This window comes from Carlito syrichta, unplaced genomic scaffold, assembly GCF_000164805.1.
Source record: "Carlito syrichta isolate Samal-C Ts95f unplaced genomic scaffold, Tarsius_syrichta-2.0.1 Scaffold304234, whole genome shotgun sequence".
NCBI lineage: Eukaryota > Metazoa > Chordata > Mammalia > Primates > Tarsiidae > Carlito > Carlito syrichta.
In genome coordinates this window covers 371,154-393,629 of record NW_007248330.1, presented here as the reverse complement: position 1 = coordinate 393,629, position 22,476 = coordinate 371,154, and the positions used below count along the sequence as shown (strand labels likewise).

Sequence of the window (22,476 nt, the reverse complement as noted above, 5' to 3'; positions counted from 1 at the left end):
TTCACATTTGTCCTGATTCCTAACACCTCGGTTCATTTTTGCCCATTTTTGAGCTGTATTTAAGTGAGATCATACATTATGTGCTCTTTTTGTGTCTGACTGCTTTTGCCTAACCATAATGTTAGTGATATTCATCCATGTGGTTTCATGTAGCAATAGTTTGTTCATTTTCATTGTTGTGTACTATTCTATTGTGTGATTATATTATTGAAGTTTTGTTTGTTTTTTTACTTTTGGCTACTGTAAATAATGCTTCTATGAATATTCTATTATATGTCTTTTGGTAAATACACATATATATTTCTATTAGGTATACATTTAAGAGTGGAATTAATGGGTCATAGGGAATACTTATAAGTTTTAGTATATAATGCCATATGTTGTTTTAATAACAACTTTATTGTGACATAATTCATATACCATACAATTCAGTGTATGATTCAGTATATTCATAAAATTATGCAATCATCACCACCACATCAATTTTTAAATATTTTCATCACCTCCAAAAGAAACCGTAATCATTAGTAGTCACTCATTTTCACTCAGCCTTCTCCAGCCCTGGACATTTGTCTATTCTGAACATTTTATGTAAGTAGAATCATGCAGTGTGTGGTCCTTTGTGACTGGCTTATTTTATTTAGCTTAGTTTATCCAAGTTGTACCATATACCAGTACTTCAGTTCTTTTTGTTGCTGAATATATGCTGTAGGTCTTCACATGTTAGTTGTGTGCTTAGAGCATAATTGTGTATGTTTTTCTAATTATGATTCATCTCCTTTTAAGTACTTCCCAAATAACAACTAGATAGCGAGAACTACAGTTTTGTTTTCTGACTTAGAAAATTCTTTTAGCTGGGCATGGTAGTGCGGGCCTGTAGTTCCGGCTACTTGGAAGGCTGAGGCGGAAGGATCGTCAGAGCCCAGCAGGTCGAGGCTACGGTGGCCGGGAGAGGCCACTGCACTCCAATCTGGGGGACAGAGTGAGACTCCAACTCAAAAAAAGAAAAGAAAAGAAAATTCCCAAAGTGAGGCAGCAAGTGGAAGAGCCAAAATAAATTTTAAATTCAGGGAGTTAGATTCTTTCTGGGAAGCCAGGAGTAGAAAAACAAACCAAGGCTTTAGTATACTTGGTACACTGGCACTCATGTGGGCTCCATAAGTTTGGGTTAAGAGTGTAGGAGTTGTGGATAATAATGTAATGTTGACAGATCTCCTTTGATTACACTGCCATGAGAGTAGTTGACATCACCGTGTCCTAACACATAAATGTAGCGTCTGATAGTACAGAATGTCACTTGATCCTGTGGAGAGGGTTGAAGCACAACTCCTGTTTCCTAGCCAGGAAATTGAGACAATGATGTCAACTGATTTCACTTACTCAGGTAAGAAGTAGTTGGCTCCAGGGAAGCCTGAAATGAAAGAATCAGTTTTTGATTCATTTTATTGGCCCATTATTGGATTGGAGCTTTCTGAACTTAGCTGATCATTAGAACACTTTGAAAGTCATTTTATAATTTGTCATGGGATTAGCTAAAATTTGATAATTAAAAATAAAAAGTTAACCGGGCTCGGTGGCTCAGCCTGTAATCCCGCGCCTTTGGGAGGCTGAGGTGAGTGGATTGCTTGAGCCCGCGAGTTCGAGACCCGCCTGGGCAGTGAGACCTCATCTCTACAATAAATCGAAAAATCAGCCGGGCGTGGTAGCACATGCCTGTAATTCCGGCTACTTGGAAGGCTGAGGCGGAAGGATCGCCGGAGCCCAGCAGGTCAAGACTGTGGTGGCCGGGAGCGGCCACTGCACTCCAGTCTGGGCAACAGAGTGAGACTCCAACTCAAAAAAAAAAAAAAAGTTATTTTAAAAATTCAGATTTAATTCTGCTGATTCAGAATCTCTAACATGGGTCTGGCTACAATGACTCTTGTGTAGGTTGGTGGTAGTAGTGTTTGATTTTGCTGCCAGGGAAGTCCAAAAGGAGCCTTAGAACTGACTGCCAGAAGAGTGGGGGTTGGGAGAATAAGCTGGGTTGGGTTCCATGTCTGAAAAGAAAAGTAGATTAAGGATATAACTTGTGTAGCTCTCACTCATGCTATAAGACTGTCTGCTGTTTTTGTTTGGGTCATGAGAGTTAAACTTTTAGAGGATGTGACTAGAGTTTGAAGCATTTCCTTTGCCGTGGAATAACTTTTCAGAGATCATCAAAGCAGAGGAAGGGGGAAATTGAAGGGAAATTTGCTTAACACTGCCAGGCCCAGCTGGGTAAACTACATATTAGATGGAATTATCTTTTTTTAGGCATTAGCTTAGCTTCCAAGTTCCTATGAGCCTTCTTGAGAGTGTTTTGAAAATAATCATTGTTGAGTTCTAAACTTAGCAAGCAAAAAATCTTAATTTAAATTTGGGCTGTAGTTCTCTTTTCTTCTGATATCTTGATGTATGGTTTTGGTATCATGGTAATACTGGCCTCAAGACTTAGGAAGTGTTTTGACTATTCTGTATTTTGGAAGAGTTTATAAAGGATTGGTTAATTCTTCTTTAAACATTTGATACAATTCACCACTGAAGCCATATGTTCCTGAGTTTTGTGTGGGGGGATATTTTTTATTGCTAATTCTTTCTGTATACTTGTTTCAGGTCTATTCAGATTTTCTTCAGGTATTCTTTCTGTCCATTTCTCTCTCCTTGCCTTCTAGGAATTTCATTATGCATATATGGGTATGATTGGTGGTTATACACAGGTTTCTGAGGCTTTGTCCATTTTTCTTCATTCTTTTTTTTTTTTTTCTGAGTGAGAATTTCACTTTTTTGCACAGACTGGAGTGCAGTGGCATGATCGCAGCTCACTGCATCCTTGAACTCCTGAGCTCAGCTTTCTGAGTAACTGGGACTACAGGCTCATGACTGACTAATATTTTTATTTTTATTGTTATTTTCATTTTTATTTAAAAATTTTTTTTTAAGAGGAGGTCTCGCTATGTAGCTCAGGCTGGTCTTGAACTCCTGGGCTCAAGCAATCCTTCCACCTTGGCCACCACACTCAGCCATCCTTTGTTCTTACTGATCCTCAAACTAGATAATCTGATTCTTTCTTCTGCCTGCTGAAATCTACTGCTGAGTCCTTCTAGTGAATTTTTACTTCGTTATTGTACTTTTCGAACTCCAGAATTTTATTTTTGGTATGTTTTTAGAAAAATAATTTCTATCTCTGTATTGATATTCTGTATTTGGTGAGACATTGTTCTCATACTTTTTTCTTTTGTTACTATACATGGATTCCTTAAGTTTGTTCTTATCACTATTATTATTTAGTGACTTTTCGGAATTAATTTTGTCAAGTCTGTTTTCTTTGTCATATGTATTCACTGAAGTTTCTACTTGGTTAGCTAGTGGTCAGGTAAAGATTAGACAGTTTCCTTAAATGCCTACAACCAATAAGGCTCCAAGCCTTTGCTGAGGGGCTCTGTGTGCATGTTGAGGCACACCTTCAACACTCACCTAGGCAGTTAATATTTCTGCCTAAACCGTCACTTCATACTTGCCCTGAGCCTCAAGGTCAGCCAGAGGTGAGTTCAGACTTAATCAGATATTTTTCTGAGCCTGTGCACAGTCCATACATGCACAATGGCCTTCTAGATCCCACACCAGGAATATGTCAAGTTTTCAAAGCTCTCTGTGAGCATCTCATTCTCTAGCTTTTACTTAAAAGATTTTTAGTTAATCTCTTGTTTGCCTAAACTGCTATTTTTATTGCTTTTTTTTTTCTTCTGAGTCTGTCTCTCCCTCTGTTGCCCAGGTGGGAGCACAGTGTGGCACAATCATGGCTCACCACAGCTTCAACCTTCTGGGCTCAGGTGATCCTTTCACCTCAGTTTCTTGAGTAGCTGGGACTACAGGTGTATGCCACCATGCCCAGCTAATTTTTTGATTTTTTTTTTTTTTTTTTAGAGACAAGGTCTCACTATGTTGCCTGTAGGGTGGTCTTGAACACCTGGGTGCAAACAGTCCTCCCCCTTCAGCCTCCCCAAGTGCTGGGATTACAGCCATGAGCCACTGTGCCTAGTACTCCTTACTGTTTATGACAGATGTCCCTGGAGAAAACACTATGTGCACTGAGTGAGCTCTTGGCCAGGTCAAATAAAGATAACCTTGCAAATGTGGTCCTCCAGGGAACTACCAAACAAGGTCACCTAATGACAGTTTTCTGGGAATGGGGCTTTGAAGGTTGAGAGGAGGGGGACAGGTGGGAATTTTAAGTGCCACAGAGCTCACTGTTCTTATTGAGTGTCATCTGTTTTTCTTGAATAAACTTTCTCTAGTTTTTGCAAGCCTGTGGTTAAAATTTATAGTATTGAGAAAGGTGATTCTGATGATTATTTGCCAATGTTTTGTTGCTTTTATGGTGTAGAGAATTTTCAGAGATCCTTACTCTCTACCATTTTCATTTATGTCATTTCTCTCTTCATTTAAATGTAGTGCCTTTGAAACACTTGCTAAAAGCATATTACTAGTAGTAATTGGCCAGCAAAGTCTGAATGCAAGCCACAGACATCAAGAATTCTCAGGAATTCCTTTTATAATTACAATACCATGAATGATATTAAATCTCTCTCTACCCTCCATGTGCACACGTGCTTACATACACATAGCTAGTAATCAGCTGGTTTGCATCAGCACAACTGTGCCAGTTGTTAGAATATTGAAATACTTTTATCTTCCCAAATCTGTGCCACCACCCTCTAATTCTAGCTCTTTCCCCGAAAGTTCACTAGACAAATAGCAACTGAAGGATTAATAACTAAACCAGCAGGGACCATAAGGACTCTACTCTATTCTGATTGGTCCATGCTTATGTTTTGTAGTTAATAACTATGCTATGTAGATTTGTGTGTGTTAACATGAGCATGTGGTTTTATATATTTTATCCATCATATCACACATGTAAACTGTGCCATATAGTAAATGAGAAATTATAAAAAAGTGTTATGGGGTGAGAAGTGCCCTTTGGGGGGGGATTGTGTGTGTGCACGCGCATGCACTTTTCATATAAACATATACATATGCATTTTATTTTACCCCTTCTGCCTTTTCTTTCCCCATGTTTTGTGGCTCCTTTACTGCTTTTACCTCCAGGAGTCATTGCTCACTCTTTTTTCCAGTCCCTGTCTCTTTATCTCTTTGAAATACAATTAGTGTGTTTCTAAGTGTCAGAGTCTTAGGGCACTGTACTTTAATAGTTTATATAGCATTTTTGAAATAAATCTATTTTATCTCCATATAGGCTAGCCCTGATTTTAACACTATGCTTTAGTGATTTGAGTTAGTCTTGAGCGAGCTCTTTAAAACAAACTTTACTAGAAGGATTTTGGGTTGTGTCGTCTTATTTGATCTAATTTGAGCAGAAAGAAACTGTTCTTTACTTAAACTGGGATGAGGTGAGGCATCTTTCTTTCCTTCTTCATTCTGGTGAGGGGTTTTCTATGTTATGGTTCCCCGACACACCTGAGACACTCATCCACTTTTTCTTGCCTTTCATACTATAATAGCTCTACTGCGTGTTTCTTAGAGGAGTATGTATGAAATCCTTTACTTTAGTCTGCTTAGGGCAGGGAAGACAACTCTGGATGATCAGAATTCTTTAAGCTCTGCCTTTCTCTCAATGCAAGAGAGGCTATGCTGAGCCTCCCAGTTTTGCTTATAGCAGATTCTGCTCAGAGATAATCTGATTTATTCTTAGCCTAAAAATGAACCCACAATGGCCTGATTTTGTGGAATGCTTCTGTTTTTATGATGCAAGGATTTTTATGCTGTTTCTCTTGGAGACTAGACCTTCTGCTCTCTTGCTTATGACTTCTCAATTTAAGTCATCACAAGCCTGTAGCTGACTCATTGTATTGTCTCACATTGGATCTGTTGCTTAGTATTTCCAACAGTTTTTCTTAGGACTCTAGGGGATTGTGTGTGGTCATTTTCTATTTTCAGTAATAGAAAGTGACCAGTGATAGGAAGATAGAAGGCTCTGCAGCTATTAAGTGAATCGTTCTTGCACTCACTTTATCTGTTTACTCTTTTTCTTTCCCAAGACTGTGGGTCAGTGCTCTTATAGTTGTAAGGCCAGGAACTACCATAATTAGGTTAAATGATCTTTCTTTCTAAAACTAGGCATTTGAGAGAAATCACTCCTTCCCATTTCAGGTGCTTTTCTTTGGCTGTATCCGGTCACCAGAACTATTTATAAATTACAAGGATTGTGGCTTCTTTGCTCTGCTGAGTAAAATGCATCTCTCTCTATAATAAGGCAGGAGGAAAGCCAAGCCTTTCCTAAGCTTTTGTGGCTTCAACTTTTGGGACAGTGAAACTCTCCACTTAGTCTCTAAGTTCAGACCTTGCCCCATCTGGTCACACAGTTTTGGTGATTGACAGAGTTCTTTATTCTACCTTATTGATGCCCTGGCAAATTATAATCACATCAAGCAGTCTAAATGAATTTTTGAGCTACTATTTATTCTAATTGCTGTTAGCTCAAGCCTCAAGAACTTGTTAATTTTGTTGGGTTTGCCAAGGTCACCACAAACATGACTCTCAACGCCTGGCCACTGTAACACCTATGCAGCCTTGTCTTTTCTAGAGAAGACTGCCACATTAATCTGCTGAATTGATGCTTTCTATATAGACCTTAGAGACATCTTGGCAAAGAACCCTCACTGTTTGAGATAGATGAAGCTTATATAACCTAGTATGACCACCAAAATCTAACTGGGCATCCGTAGTAGTTTCTGATTCTGACTCCCACACTGAGAATAGACAGACAGTAGTTACTGTAACAGTAGTGACTACCTGGGGCCAATTCATAAACTGCTTCCCTGATCAGAGTGTGATGGTAGTCAGATTCTTGAAACTTGGAAGATACTAGAGAAAGATGTTTCTACTAATCCAATTCTGTATGGAATGTCTTTCAGAGCAAATGATCATCAATAAGCTACTTTATCTATCTATCTATCTATTTATTTACTTATTTATTTAGAGTTAGAGTCTCACTCTGTCACCCAGACTGGAGTACAGTGGCATGCTCCCAGCCACCACAGCATTGACCTGCTGGGCTCAGACAATCTTTCCGCCTCAGCCTTCTAAGTAGCCGGAATTACAGGCATGCGCCACCATGCCCAACTAATTTTCTAAATTTATTTATTGTAGAGATGAGATCTCACCAAGTTGCCCAGGCTGATCTCAAACTGGAGGGCTCAGGCAGTTCTCTCACCTCGGCACCCCAGAGATCTGGAATTATAGGCATGAGCCACCACACCCGGCCTATAAGCTACTTCAAAAAAAAATTGTCAGCTGGGCATGGTGGCACATGCCTGTAAACCCAGTACTTTGGGAGGTCGAGGCGAGAGGATTGCCTGAGCCTGTGGGATCGAGACCAGCCCAGGCCACATGTTGAGACCTTGTCTCTATAATAAATCAAAAAATTAGTTGGGTGTGGTAGCGCACACCAGTAGTTCCAGCTACTTGGAAGGCTGAGGCAGAAGGATCGCCAGAGCCCAGCAGGTAGACGCTGGGGTGGCTGTGAGTATGCCACTGCACTCCAGCCTGGGCGACAGAGTAAGACTCCAACTAAAAAAAAAATTGTCTAGAGCCATATTTAAGAAGAGGGAACGAACCGCCTGGGCAACTTGGCGAGACCTCATCTCTACAATAAATCAAAAATTAGCCGGGAATGGTAGCACACGCCTGTAGTTCCAGCTACTCGGAAGGCTGAGGCGGAAGGATCGCCGGAACCCAGCAGGTCGAGGCTGCGGTGGCCGGGAGCAGCCACTGCACTCCAGTCTGGGTGACAGAGTGAGACTCCAACTCAAAAAAAAAAAAAAAAAAAAAGAAGAAGAAGGAAGTAAGCCACTTTTTCTACTACGTTATGTGTCACCTCTGTCCACAGTAGTCATCTCAGACTGTGCTATGACATAGTGAGGCTTTTGTTGGCCACACTGAAGAAAGTAATTGTCATTTATTATGTTTCTTTGTGAAAATGTAGTTTTAAGTTCTCGGCAGCTGATTTAACGTTCACATTTTGGAATATAATCTGGTGGTAAATTTAGAATGCTTACAGTGTCTCCTTGCTGTAAATGCGATAATTCAAGAGGTTTTGGTTAAGGTAAGACTTGACAATCTTAAAAACGTTAGTAGTCATAGAGAATATTAACTTTCTCTGAATATCATTGGAAAAGGAGGTTTTCTAGAGTAAGTACTGCATATTTATATACATACCCCGGTCTTTGTCACACTGTTAAATAAAGTCCCTTGTCCTCTTGCGAGTCCCAGAAGCCCCCTTCATCACATGTACATCACATGTTCCTTCATTTCATGACTGCAATATTGTTTTGTTTTTAATGATATGCAGGAAACCCAAGACGAGTCAGCTGTGTTATGGTTGGATGAAATTCAAGGTGGAATCTGGCAGTCTAACAAAGACACCCAGGAAGCACAGAGGTGTATGTATCAGATGCTTTATTTCTATTTTGGCAGAGGGTTGGGGGGGAGTCACGGTGTTCTATATCTCAATATTCAACTTGACCAAGATGGAGAGATCTGGGAGAACAGTTTGCCAGTAGGTATAGCTAGGTAAACTAATGTGTGAACTGAGATACTTTCTTAACGATTCTGGTAACAGTTCTCTTCTGGGATAGTTGCCTTAGGAATCTTTGCCATTAATGAGGCAGTAGAAAGTGGTGATGTTGGCAAAACACTGAGTGCCCTTCGTTCCCCTGATGTCGGCTTATATGGAGTCATCCCTGAATGTGGGGAAACTTACCAGAGTGACCTTGCTGAAGCCAAGAAGAAAAAGCTGGCAACAGGTGAGTTATGGGAAAATAAATGTATTCCCTGAAGCTAAGCACTTGACTATATGAGGGGATAGATGAGTATATGAAGGGAAAGGAGTAAGCTATAGGGAAAGATATTTTAGGGTGGAAATACAATATTTAGGCTTATTTTAAGGGCAATAATATCCCTACTTTTGAAAATATTCTTTTTTTCCCTTGTGGACAGCTATGTTTACAAGGCCAATTTTCTGAAAATGTGGGACCAACATATTTGACTATCTTTCTTAGGATGTCTGTAGCTCTGAATATCTAAGTCTATAGAAGTTATAGTTTATCCGCAAAAAGGGGACTACAGCTTTCTTATCCCGTTGTATGACCTTTTTTTCTTTTTAATTATCTGGAGAGGTTGAATTGTTGCATATCTTTTCTCAGGATGGTTTTCTGACACAGATCAGAGATATAGGCTTTGGAAAAAATAAAGTTAATCATATTAATTCTGTAGTTGGACTTCATAGGTAATGTCTTTTTACAATGTAGATATTAATGAGCAAAATTAGACATTGCAAAGCCATAATTTAATGGGGGTTTAGGATGCTTCTTTACTCACATAGATCCAAGAAACAGGTTTTTGGAATGATCTTCGTTTAGATTGTTAAACCTGTCTAGAATAACCCTAAAGTATTGAACATATAACTGGGGAGTGTGCCTCTGGGTTTCTTTATCTTTCCTTTATTTCCTGCCAGGAGATAATAACAGCAAGTGGGTGAAGCACTGGGTAAAAGGTGGATATTATTATTACCACAACCTGGAGACCCAGGAAGGAGGATGGGATGAACCCCCAGACTTTGTGCAAAATTCTATGCAGCTTTCTCGGGAGGAGATCCAGGTAAGTCACCTTCCTTCACATAAGAAGCTGAGGGAAAGTGTTTTTAGAGCCAGATATTAGTTAAGAAGTACAGGGCATGTGATCAGAAGCCCTAGAAATAACATTTAGGCTAGGTAGTGAACTGTTTCAGAGTAATTTTTTGGTAGTAGGTGGGGAAATGACAAAGGCCTGAATTAGTAACACATCTGAATTATAGAATTAAGTGATGTATGTTGTGTAGTTATTAAAGGAAACTTGGATGATCCAGAAAAGAGGAAAAAATGAAAAGTTGCTCAGACTCTTCACTAATTAAATGCATCTGTTAATCTTTTCCCAGTTATAGTCTCTCTTCTGACTGTTATTCTACAGACTTCAGGCCGTACTGTATTAGAATACAGCCTGTACTTTCAAATAAAGTTAGCATTTGTATAGCAGCATTTTTTGAGTCAGAGTCTTACTCTGTTTTCCAGGCTGGAATGCAGTGGCATAATCACAGCCACCACAGCCTCAACTGCTGGGCTCAGGTGATTCTTCTGCCTCAGCCTTCCAAGTAGTTGGAGCTACAGGCACATACCACCGTACTTACCTAATTTTTCGATTTATTGTAGAGACAAGATCTCACAACTTGTCCAGGCTGGTCTTGAACTCCCCTGGGCTCAGGCAATCCTCTCACCTCTACCTCTCAAAGTTCTGGGATTACAGGCATGAGCCACCACACCCATTCAATGCCAGCTTTTAAAGTGTTTTTTCATCCCCTGTGTCTTTGCTTATGCTATTCATTCTTACTTGAATTTATTCATTCATTCGACATTTATTTATTGAACCCTTTCTTAAATGTAGCAGGCACTCTTGTAAGCAATAAGGATAGTTGTGAACAAAACAAAGTTGTTCAATAGTTGTGAACAAAACAAAGTCCCTGCTGTCATGAGATGTCTCTCCTGCCACCTATGGCTTTCAAAATTCTATCTTTCCATTTGGATTGATTCTTAATGTAAAAAAAAAAAAGGAAGAAATTCTGTTCTTCCAAGCACACCCATCTCAAGAGTCACCGCCTCTGTGAATCTTTTTAATTCCCTTTCCTTCTTTCCATCTTCCTTTGAAGCTCCCAAAGAATTTTGTATTCATTCAGAATTTAATCTACTGGATTTCAGTTTCAGTTGTTTGTACTTGTCTTATGCCCCCTACTGGTTTTTAAGGTGAACTGCTAAGTTTACAGTACTTGTCTGTAGTGGGCACTTAGTTATCATTGATGGGCTGTGGAGCACTTTTAACTTTTTACTTGGTACTATTAATTAAAACCTTAGTTGTCTAATGAACGTTAAAGGACAGGAATATATATTGAGGGAAGATGTTCGAGTAGCTCCGGTAGGTCATCAGACACATTATTAATAGGCATCAAAGATTCCTAGAGAAAAGGGACAGTAAAAGACTTTTGAAAGGACATCTTCCATTTGGCAGTATTTCCCAAATCCCATGTAGAACAAGTAGAACATACACATATGGGAAAAGTGCAATAGTTCCCTTATTCAGGAATTAGCTATCAGATAGATGATTTCTACCTGTGGTTAAAGTTCTCCTAGTAGAGTGGGGTATAGTCTCTTCCCTTTCCAGTGTTTTATCTTCCCTGCTAATGACTTCACAGGTGATTAAATTTAAATAAACTCATAACTCTGTTGGACATGGGGGGGTATAAAAATGGATCAGGTGTATCTACCTTCCAGGTATTAACAGTATTGTGAAAAGAGTAGATGTAGAACTGAGTGCTAGGCCGAGCTCGGTGGCTCAGCCTGTAATCCTAGCACTTTGGGAGGCTGAGGTGAGTAGATTGTCTAAGCCCACGGGTTCGAGACCAGCCCAGGCAACCTGGCAAGACCTTGTCTCTACAATAAGTCAAAAATTAGCTGAGCATGGTAGTGCACACCCATAGTTCTGGCTAGCTACTTGGAAGGCTGAGGCGGAAGGATCGCCCAAGCCCAGCAGGTTGACGCTGGGGGGGTGGCCTGAGTGTGCCACGGCACTCCAGCCTGGGCGATGGAGTAAGACTCCAACTCACAAACAAAAACTGAGACTCGTCTTGAACTGGACTCAAGCAGTCCTCTCACTTTGTCCTCCCAAAATGCTGGGATTATAGGCCTGAGCCACTGTGCCTGGCCAATAACCTTTTTTTTTTGAGTTGGAGTCTTACTCTGTCACCCAGACTGGAGTGCAGTGGCCGCTCCCGGCCACTGCAGCCTCGACCTGCTGGGTTCCGGCGATCCTTCCACCTCAGCCTTCCAAGTAGCCGGATTTACAGGCATGTGCTACCACGCCTGGCTGATTTTTTGATTTATTGTGGAGATGAGGTCTTGCTGCCCAGGCGGGTCGCGAGCCTGCGGGCTCAGGCGGCCAATAACCTTTTAATTGCCAATTCCAGTCCAGAGGACTTATATTTGACCTCTCTGAAGTTCTCTTCCTCAATCCCTCAATTTTTTGGTTTCTCCAGTGCAATTATCTTCTGATTCTCCTTCTTCTGAATGTCTCCTCTTAATCTCTCGTTACCTTCCTTTTCTCTACCTCTGCTTGAATTACATAAAAATTCCATTGGCTCTTTTTTCTTCCTCTGCACATTCTTCCTGAGTGATCTCATTTGAGCCTGTGGCTCTAGCTCCTACATTTGTGCTTGTGACTCCCAAATCTGTATCTCCAGATTTTAGCCCTTTTCCTCATCAGCAGATTTGCCTTTCCTTTTGCAGGGTAGAAGTCCAGCAGATTCCTCAAACACAGTTTGACAGAAAAAAAAAAACAGAGACTCCCATAGTGTAGAGGGTATATTTTTATCTCATACAAAATAATTCTGGAATTGATGTGGTGGCCCCACGATAACATTTGTCCCAGGATCTTTCTGTCTTTATGTTCTGTCATTCTTAGCATGTGACTTCCATTCTCAAGGTCACCTTGACATCCACAATGACAGCTTGAAGTTCTAACCATCAAGTTAGCAGTCCAGGCAGGAAGCAGGAAGAAAGGGGAGAAAAGCAAAAAAGGCATGCTGCCAGCTGTCTGTCTTTCTCAGGAGTTTTCCCACAGGCCTTGTCAGGTGCTTCTGCTCACAGCATGTGAGCTATTCCTAACTCATGTAATCTTTTAAGTGCTCGCAAAAATCAAGGCTCTAATCCCAAGGAGAAGGGAGAAGGTGGATTTTGGGTGGGTGACCAGATGTTCTTACTAACCATTCTCACTGCTGCTTCCCACTTGGCTTTGTTCAAGCCCAGGTCATCACTCACTTGGATCACGATAGCAGCATTCTAATCCACCCTCTTGCTTCAGGCCTCTCCTCACTCTAGTCTGCAGCTACTCTCCCAACAGTGCTATTTTTCTAAAAATAAATCTGATTGTTTTATTCCTCTGTTTGAAAGTGTGCTTGCTCTCTGGTATCTGTAATAATATGCCAACCCCTCTAGCCTACTTTTCAAGACTGTTTACAATCTGTCTGGGGGGGTACAGCTTTCAGTCCCCACCTCTAGTCTCTCCCCCTAGGGTGTTCTATGCTGTAGCATTCTAGGGGCCCCCTGGTACTTAGCACACAGCCCTGTGGGTTACCTGTCAATTTGTACTCTTGTCATCTGTGACTCCAGATGAGCCAGCGCAGTGCCCAACCTCATCAGTGTTGGATAGATGGGTGGGTGAATTAGATGACTTTTGAAGTAAAAGAGATCAAGTTTTTGTTTATGGATTTCTTTTTTCTTTTTTGGATGTGAGAACAGCCTGATTCAGAAAAAAAGACCTTCATTCCCATTGCTTAGCTAAAGATCTAGTATGACTTAGGAAGCAGTGGGAGTTAGTTTGTGCACTTTGTTAAAACTTGTGTCCATTTGCACTTTCGAATGTCTTCTGAAGTGACCAAATGCTTTTTCAGAGCTCCATCTCCGGGGTGACTGCGGCATATAACCGGGAACAGCTTTGGCTGGCTAACGAGGGCCTGATCACCAAGCTGCAGGCTTGCTGCCGCGGATATTTAGTGCGGCAGGAATTCCGATCCAGGATGAATTTTCTGAAGAAACAAATCCCTGCCATCACCTGCATTCAGGTATTTCAAAGGCTATTACAAAGACAGCAGGTGGGCCTCTAGAGCAAGGGTAATAAACTGTCAGCTCTCAACTTTGAATGTCTGTGTGTTTTTTGACTTCTGGCTGCTTCGTCTCCTCTTGTCTCTTTTGACAGGTACCTCTTTACTATACATTATAATCGAAGTGTACTTGATGATGTTTAATGATGGCACAGTGGCAGTTCTTAGGCATCTCTTCTTCTTGTTGTCATCTTCTTTTTTTGAGTCAGGGTCTCACTGTCACCCAGACTGGCGTACAGTGGCATGATCACAGCTCACCACAACCTTGACCTCCTGGTCTCAGGCAATCCTTCTACCTCAGCCTCCTGAGTAGCTGGGGCTACAGGTGCATGCCACCATGCCTGGTTAACTTTTTTTTTTTTAAATAGAGACAAGGTCTTGCTATGTTGCCCAGGCTGGTCTCAAACACCTGGACTCGAGCAATCCTCCTTGTCCTCCCAGAAAGCTGGGATTACAGGCATGAACCACCATGCCCGGGCTTTCTTCTTGTCTTCAAAGACTGTGGCTTTGTGTAACATTTGAATCTTGAAGGAAACAACTGGTTTTGCTTCAATGATGGGATAGCATAATGTCACTGAAAGAATTCTGAGTTAGGAATCATGGCTCCACTGCAGTCAGATAGTAGTTAATCTCCCTAAGTTTGTTTCCTCATTTGTAAAATGGGGATAAGAAGCCAATAAGTGAATCTGTATGGCTGCACTTTAAAAGGTGTGCTGTGCTGTGCTAACATCAGGGAAGTAGAATTTAACCATTGTGTTCTGGTGGAGGAATAGCCCTTGCCCTTATTCCCCCATCACACTGGGTGCAGTCCTTTCTTAAGCTTCATGAAATTGTACTTGGATAATATATTAAGATGATATTTTTTTCTTAACTTCCAATGATTGTTGGGGAATAATATGTTGTCTATAACATTTGATGGTTTCAGTCACAGTGGAGAGGCTACAAGCAGAAGAAGGCATATCAAGATCGCTTAGCTTACCTGCACTCCCATAAAGATGAAGTTGTAAAGGTATGATGGCCTGAGCAGGGTTTCTTGATGTAGGGTACAGGTGAGATGCTTTGAGGTGGGAGGGCATCTTCTGATTTCCAGGGTCCCTTTCCCACAGATTCAGTCCCTAGCAAGGATGCATCAAACTAGAAAGCGCTATCGAGATCGCCTACAGTATTTCCGGGACCATGTAAGTACTCTTGGATAATAAGGGCCAGTAAAATCAGTTTTGCCATATTTGTGGTGACAAATGAACAAAGAAATTTCTTCTTCTTTTTTGTTCCTCAGATAAATGACATTATCAAAATTCAGGCTTTTATTCGGGCAAACAAAGCTCGTGATGACTACAAGACTCTCAGTGAGTAACTGTGGCTCAGCATGAAGAGTTGAGGCAGTGGTTGAGAGTCATCAGGTTCTGGGTATTCTCCACGGATCTCTTGTTGTCCGGAAGGCAAGGAGTGGGGGGTAGGGTGCTACTTGTGACATATGTCCCTTTGCTAACATGTGAATAGATGCCTTTTTTTTTGCCATATTAGCCTTTGTCATTAATGTAGCAATAGCATGACCAGAAGACCACTTGATAGTCGTATTAGCACATCTCAAAAATAAATACCTCATGTGACTAGAACTAGCTTTAAAAAAATAATTAAAATTTAAAATATTTCCTGAGACTTAGAACATTCTCTGGTAACTCTATTCTTTGATGTATACTTTCTATCAGTCAATGCTGAGGATCCTCCTATGATTGTGGTCCGAAAATTTGTCCACCTGCTGGACCAAAGTGACCAGGATTTTCAGGAGGAACTTGACCTTATGAAGATGCGAGAGGAGGTTATCACCCTTATTCGATCTAACCAACAACTGGAGAATGACCTCAATCTCATGGATATCAAAATTGGACTACTAGTGAAAAATAAAATTACACTGCAGGTATGACTCAGTACCAGCAGGGGCCTTGGAGCACCTTATACTGCTGCGTAACCCCTACCTTCTCCTTTCTGCCTGGCAGAGGAGGTGGAGATTGACATTCCTCTAAGCTGATACCATAAACGTTTTTTAAAGTTATATAAGAAATGAAATTATTTAAAAGACAAAATTTTAGACAAATCCTTCCTTATTTCCACCACCCCACCATCATTATATATCCTATATTTTTAGTTAATATTGGTGGATAAGACTCTTTCCATATGTTATATGGTCATAAATATTATTATAATTATAATTATTATTATTTTTTTGAGTTGGAGTGTCACTGTCACCCAGACTGGAGTGCAGTGGCCACTCCTGGCCACTGCAGCCTCGACCTGCTGGGCTCCAGTGATCCTTCCGCCTCAGCCTTCCAAGTAGCTGGAACTACAGGCGCGCTACCACGCCCGGCTAATTTTTTGATTTATTGTAGAGATGAACTCTCACCAAGTTGCTCGGGCGGGTCTCGAACCCGCGGGCTCAGGCAATCCACTTACCTCAGCCTCCCAAAGGCGCGGGATAACAGGCTGAGCCACCGAGCCCGGCATAAATGTTATTCTTAATGGCAGCATAATACATCATTGGAAGATGTACTATGGGCCAGGCACAGTGGCTCACGCCTGTAATCCCAGCATTTTGGGAGACTGAGGCGGGAGGATTGCTTGAGCTTAGGAGGTCAAGCAGCCTGGGCAACATAGCAAGACCCTGTCTCTACAACATATAAAAAAAATTAGACAGGCAACGTGGTGCACACCAGTAGTCTCAGCTATACTCGAGGCTGAGGTGGAAGGATCACCTGCCACTGCTCTCCAGCCTGGGTGACAGAGTGCAACTCAAAAATGCTGTTTGACATTTAGGTTGTTTTTGAAGTTCTTATTATAAATAACATTGCAGTTAATGTCTCAGTTTATACGTAGCTATTATTGAAATAGAGATTTTGTTTTTTGATAGATTCCTAAAAGGTGGTTTTCTGAGAAAATTGACATTCTTATGGCTCAGGCTCTTTATAGGAAGATGAAAGTAGTAGATTTGATTGGTGTACTGAAAGCAGGATAAAGTGTAGTGATTGCAAAATATTTAGTGGAGATCTGCCAGTGCAGTAGACTTTACACAGGTTTACAGGTGCTACTCAACCTTTTCACAATGCCCAGAGTTTCATCTTTGAAAGCTTTTTGACCTATATATATTGGCTTTTATTTACAGGATGTAGTTTCCCACAGTAAAAAACTTACCAAAAAAAATAAAGAACAGTTGTCTGATATGATGATGATAAATAAACAGAAGGGAGGTCTCAAGGCTTTGAGTAAGGAGAAGAGAGAGAAATTGGAAGCTTATCAGCACCTGTTTTATTTATTGCAGGTAAGTGGCTCCAGGAATCAGTATTGTAAAAATTTAGTTAATTTACTTTCCACAAGAAAACCTTAACCATAGATCTCTCTTAAAATATTTCTGCCTTCCACTGAGGGGTGAGTGAAGGACTGTCTTGTTTTTCTTTACTTATATACATTCTAATTCTTCCAAGTTTAAAAAACTTGAATGTTTTTTGCCAGACTTTACATTATCTAGAAATTACTTGTACCTTGGTTTTATTTCAGACCAATCCCACCTATCTGGCCAAGCTGATTTTTCAGATGCCCCAGAACAAGTCCACCAAGTTCATGGACTCTGTCATCTTCACACTCTACAACTATGCATCCAACCAGCGAGAGGAGTACCTGCTCCTGCGGCTCTTTAAGACAGCACTCCAGGAGGAAATCAAGTAGGGAACAGACTTCTGTGGGACATGAACCTCTTCCCAGTATCAGAGACTCTGAGAGTCACACCTGCCTGTACCTTTTGATCTCAATTAATTTGTGAAAAATACTCTAAAGAAGCATCACTTTAAAAATTGCTAATATAGTAAAAAAAAATTACTAATATAGTTGCTGCTTCTGGGGAAGGGATAAAACAAGTGATTTACTAAATCAATTTTAGGAATATTCTATATTAAGATATAATTTCAAAAACTGATCCAAATACAAAGATTCAATGTTTTTGTCTAATAGGGGACCTAATCATGACTTCCATTATTGATTGTGCAGCTGCAGGAAGGTCCTGTGAGTGTTGGGGAGTGTCTCTAGAGAAAGACTGTTTCCAGGAGATAGGAATATTAGGTCAGAAGGATATTTTAAATTAGTAGATTCTGTGGTTAGTGTAAATTGAATTTGTATCTGATGTTTTATAGGTCAAAGGTAGATCAGATTCAAGAGATTGTGACTGGAAATCCTACAGTTATTAAAATGGTTGTAAGTTTCAACCGTGGTGCACGGGGCCAGAATGCCCTGAGACAGATCTTGGCCCCAGTTGTGAAGGAGATTATGGATGACAAATCTCTCAACATCAAAACTGACCCTGTGGATATTTACAAATCTTGGGTTAATCAGATGGAATCTCAGACAGGAGAGGCAAGGTATGATAACCGTAACACCCTTTCTTTCATGTGTTCTTTCTCTCTTTTTTTATTAATGTGGTTACTATCCTTTGATTTACAAACTAATAATTGTTCAAATAGCTTTTCTTTGGAAAACTGTTCTTTAAATTGTTGACCTATTTAGCAAATATTTATTGAGTACTTACTATGTGCCAGGCACTGTGTTAGATACACATACAATAATGCAGTAATAATGAGTGAAACATACCATAGTGAATGAAACTGGCATGCTCCCTGCCCCCTCTTCATATATTATTGGGTGGAAGAGACAACAAACAGATACATAAAAATGAAAGGATAATGAAAAACGGAGGAAAGTTTTATGCAGTTTTATGTAGAGTACTATATGAAGACTATAAGAGGGGTCTGATGTAAATGGGATGTTTAGAGATCTGAAGCCCATATGAAAAGGTGAAATTTCATTTAGCTGGGGCCTAAAGGATAAGTTGGGACCAACCTTGCTAAGAGCTAGGTGCAGAGTATTCCCGTTGAATGCTCTGAGGTCGACCTGAAATGACCTTCGTGTAACTACGAACGCAGTTGGATGGGGAGGCTCATACAGATTGCATGATGTCACTGTGTTTCATTAAAGGAAAGAGAAAATGATGTGGTGGTAAGCTGCCTGGAATATTGAGAGTTGGACCAAGTTAACATTACAGGAGATAACTGTGTCAGAGCCATAGTTTAACCATCAACATTAACCTGTCTGAAGCAACAGTGTGCCAATCAAATATAGATAATGCTGGGAAAATAGAGTTCAGAGATCTAAAATGCTTCTAGTTGTATTCAACTTAGATGAGAACCCAGAGTGGTAAGCTTGAAGATGTGAGCATTTCTCTTGTGGTTTTTTTTCTCATTGTTGTAGAGTAGGGTTAGTCCATGCCTTGAGCTCTCCGGAGCTCAGGAGAGGTAGCTCTTCACACCATTTCTAGTCAAAGGATGGTTTGCAGACCAATAACAGATGATCATTTGTGTTACTAACACATTGTTTAGTGCAGCTGATGTTTTTTTCTACAGCAAGACTTTCTCAATGAAGGAAGCAGTGTATTGATTTACATCCTGGCTCAGTCTCCTTATCTTGTCTCTGACTGGTTTGTAGACTGGCACTGGTCCACATTGTGAGTAGCACTGATCTACATTATATTATTTTCCATTTACCTTGACACTGGGCAAAGGGGAAGATGTCCCCTGGGTAGAGAACACAGCATTTTGTTGACTCCTAGAAAGGGATTATTCTGTTGGTAATCAATCTGGCTTCTGATTTGATGTCAGTACTATGTAAGTCTGTCACCAGAAGTCATATTGTTACAGAATTCTTCCTTTTTTTGGTTGGTTTTTGTTGGTTTCTTTTTTGGTTATTGGCCATCACACCTGAGGTTCAAATCCTGGAATGTTTCCAACTGCTGTACTTGTCTGGAAAGCTTTGGCTGCAACCCAGGGCATTCCTAGATGATAGCTACATAGACACTTGTTGAAGGCTCCCAGATTATTTCCTCTGAAGTTCTATGAGTCAGTCATTTTTAGATCAGAATTCTATTGGACATTTCATGATTTTTTTTTTTTTTTTTGGAGTCAGAGTCTCATTCTGTCACCCAGGCTGGAGTGCAGTAGCACGATCACAGCTACCACAGCCTCGACCTGCTGGGCTCAGGCAATCCTTCCACCTCAGCCTTCTAAGTAGCTAGGACTATAGGTGCATGCCATCATACCCAACTAATTTATTTATTTATGTATTGTAGAGATGAGGTGTTGCCTAGGCTGGTCTCTAGCTCATGGGCTCAGGCAGTCCTCTCACCTTGGCCTCCCAAAGTGCTGGGATTATAGGTCTGAGCCACTGCACCCAGCCAAAACTGGTATCTTATTTTACTTTTCTTTTTTCTTTTTTGAGTCAGAGTCTCACTCTGTCACCCAGGCTGGAGTGCAGTGGCATGCTGACTGCCACCACAACCTCAACTTACTGGGCTCAGGCGATCCTTCCACTTCAGCATTCCAAGTAGCTGTAACTACAGGTGTGCGCCATCATGCTCAGCCAACTTTTCTTGTTTTATTGTAGAGATGAGGTCTCACCAAGTTGCACAGGCTGGTCTCAAATCCGTGGGCTCAGTCATCCCTCTCACCTCAACCTCACAAAGTGTTAGGATTATAGGCGTGAGCCATCGCACCTGGCCTTATTTTACTTTTTTACTTTTCGTAGAGTAGAAATTGAGCCAGGCATGGTAGTGAGTGCCTTAGTACTCAAGAGGCTGAGACGGGAGTATCACTTGAGCCCAGAATAAATAAATAGATTTTAATACTTTTTTTTTTTTTTTTTGAGTCAGAGTCTCACTCGTCTTCCAGGCTAGAGTGCAGTGGCACACTCACGGCCACCCCAGCGTCGACCTACTGGGCTCCAGCTATCCTTCCACCTCAGCCTTCCAAGTAGCCGTATCTACAGGTGCGCGCTACCATGCCCGACTAATTTTATTTATTTATTTATTTATTGTAGAGACAAGGTCTCGCCAAGTTGCCCGGGCTGGACCCATGGGCTCAGGCAGTCCACTTGCTCAGCCTCTCAAAGTGCTGGGATTACAGGCTGAGCCACCGAGCCCAGTCTTTAATACTTTTTAAAGTACCAGTGACTCTGAGACACGGTAATTTGGGGGGAACCCATCCTACATATCATCATCACAGATACTTGAGCTTTCTTCTTTTATTTCAGCCACCAAACAGTTAACAAACTGGGATCTTGTCACATCTTGGGAATGTGCAATTCTAAAATCTTAGAAATTTATCGTTCTGAGCACTGTGTTTAGCATTTTGATTCCCTTTGCTTGTTACTACATTTTAAAAGGTCATATAAATATATGATACTCTTTTTTTGGTGTGTGAGTGATTTGGAGTCTTGTTCTGTTGCCCAGGCTGGAATGCAGTGGCACTCTTGGAGCCACCACAACCTCAACCTGCTGGGCTCAGGTTATCCTTCCACCTCAGCCTTCCAAGTACCTGGAACTATAGGCATGCGCCACTATGCCCGCTAATTTTTTGATTTATTGTAAAGATGAGGTCTCACCAGGTTGCCCAGGCTGGTCTCGAGCCCCTGAGCTCAGGCAGTCTTCTTGCCTCCTCCTCCCAAAGTGCTGGTATTACAGGTATAAGTCACCTCACTTGGCTACAATAATCCTTATTGTAGAGTCTATATATCCAGTTGTTTCTCACAGAATGTTTCTTTTGATTTTTTTTTTTTTTTCAGAATTCTCATATTCATAGTCTCCCTATTGTAATTCAGCCGCACTATGACAAATGGAGATATATCCTTATCTACTTGTATTAGTTTTCAGTGGCTGCTCTAACAAATCACCTCAAACTTGGTGGCTCAAATTTATTCTCTCAAAGTTCTAGAGACCATAAAATTGAAATCACTGTCACTGAAGTCAAAGTACCAGAAGGGCCATGCTCTCTCTCTGGAGACTGATAAAAAATCTGTTCCTTGCTTCTTCCGGCTTCTGGTGGCTTTTGGCATTCCTGGACTTGTGGTTGTATGGTTCCAGTGTCTAGTGTCTATCTCTGTGGCCATAGTGCCTTCCCCTCCTCCTCTGTACGTGCCAAATCACCCTCTTTCTTTCTTCTTTCTGTCTTTTTTTTTTTGAGATATGGTCTTGCTCTTGTCACCCAGACTGGAGTGTAGTAGTACGATCATAGCTCACTCACTGCATCCTTGAACTCCTGAGCTCAAGTAATGCTTCCATCTCGGCCTTTCAACTAGGATTACAGTTACAGGTGCAAGGTACCACACCTGGCTACTCTGCCTCCTTTTTTTTTTTTTTTTTTGAGTTGGAGCCTCACTCCATTGTCTAGGCTGGAGTGTAGAGGCATGCTTATGGCCACCCAGCATTGACCTGCTGTGCTCAGGTGATCTTTCCACCTCAGCCTTCCAAGTAGCTGAAACTACAAGCGTGGGCTACCACGCCTGGCTAATTTTTTTACTTTATTGTAGAGACGAGGTCTCACTAAGTTTCCCAAGTTGGTCTCAAATCCCTGAGCTCAGGCAATCCTCTCACCTCGGCCCCCTAAAATGCTGGGATTATAGGCTTGAACTACTGTGCCAGGACTCCTTCTTATGAGGCCACTTGTGATTGGATTTAGGGCCTGCCTGGCTAATTCAAGAAAGTACCAGAACCTTGACCACCATGTTTCATTTTGTCTTTCAGCTCCCTCTATTCTTAGTTCTTCCCAGTTGGCCTAGGCCCCATGTTTTAGCACATCTACTATTTCTTGCCAGTTTCTTCTGAC

At 41.1% G+C, this 22,476-nt stretch overlaps 1 protein-coding gene across 1 annotated transcript in view; it reads left to right on the top strand.

Moving 5' to 3' along the window:
- IQGAP1 (IQ motif containing GTPase activating protein 1) overlaps positions 1-22,476 on the top strand; it is a 112,898-nt gene that overhangs the window by 65,505 nt on the left and 24,917 nt on the right. The window contains exons 15-25 of the mRNA XM_021713112.1: positions 8,393-8,483; positions 8,679-8,846; positions 9,557-9,699; positions 13,574-13,744; positions 14,709-14,792; positions 14,890-14,961; positions 15,060-15,129; positions 15,493-15,701; positions 16,941-17,096; positions 17,333-17,496; positions 17,962-18,186. Of these exons, the coding sequence (XP_021568787.1) occupies positions 8,393-8,483; positions 8,679-8,846; positions 9,557-9,699; positions 13,574-13,744; positions 14,709-14,792; positions 14,890-14,961; positions 15,060-15,129; positions 15,493-15,701; positions 16,941-17,096; positions 17,333-17,496; positions 17,962-18,186 (1,553 nt within the window). The remainder of the gene's footprint in view (positions 1-8,392; positions 8,484-8,678; positions 8,847-9,556; positions 9,700-13,573; positions 13,745-14,708; positions 14,793-14,889; positions 14,962-15,059; positions 15,130-15,492; positions 15,702-16,940; positions 17,097-17,332; positions 17,497-17,961; positions 18,187-22,476) is intronic.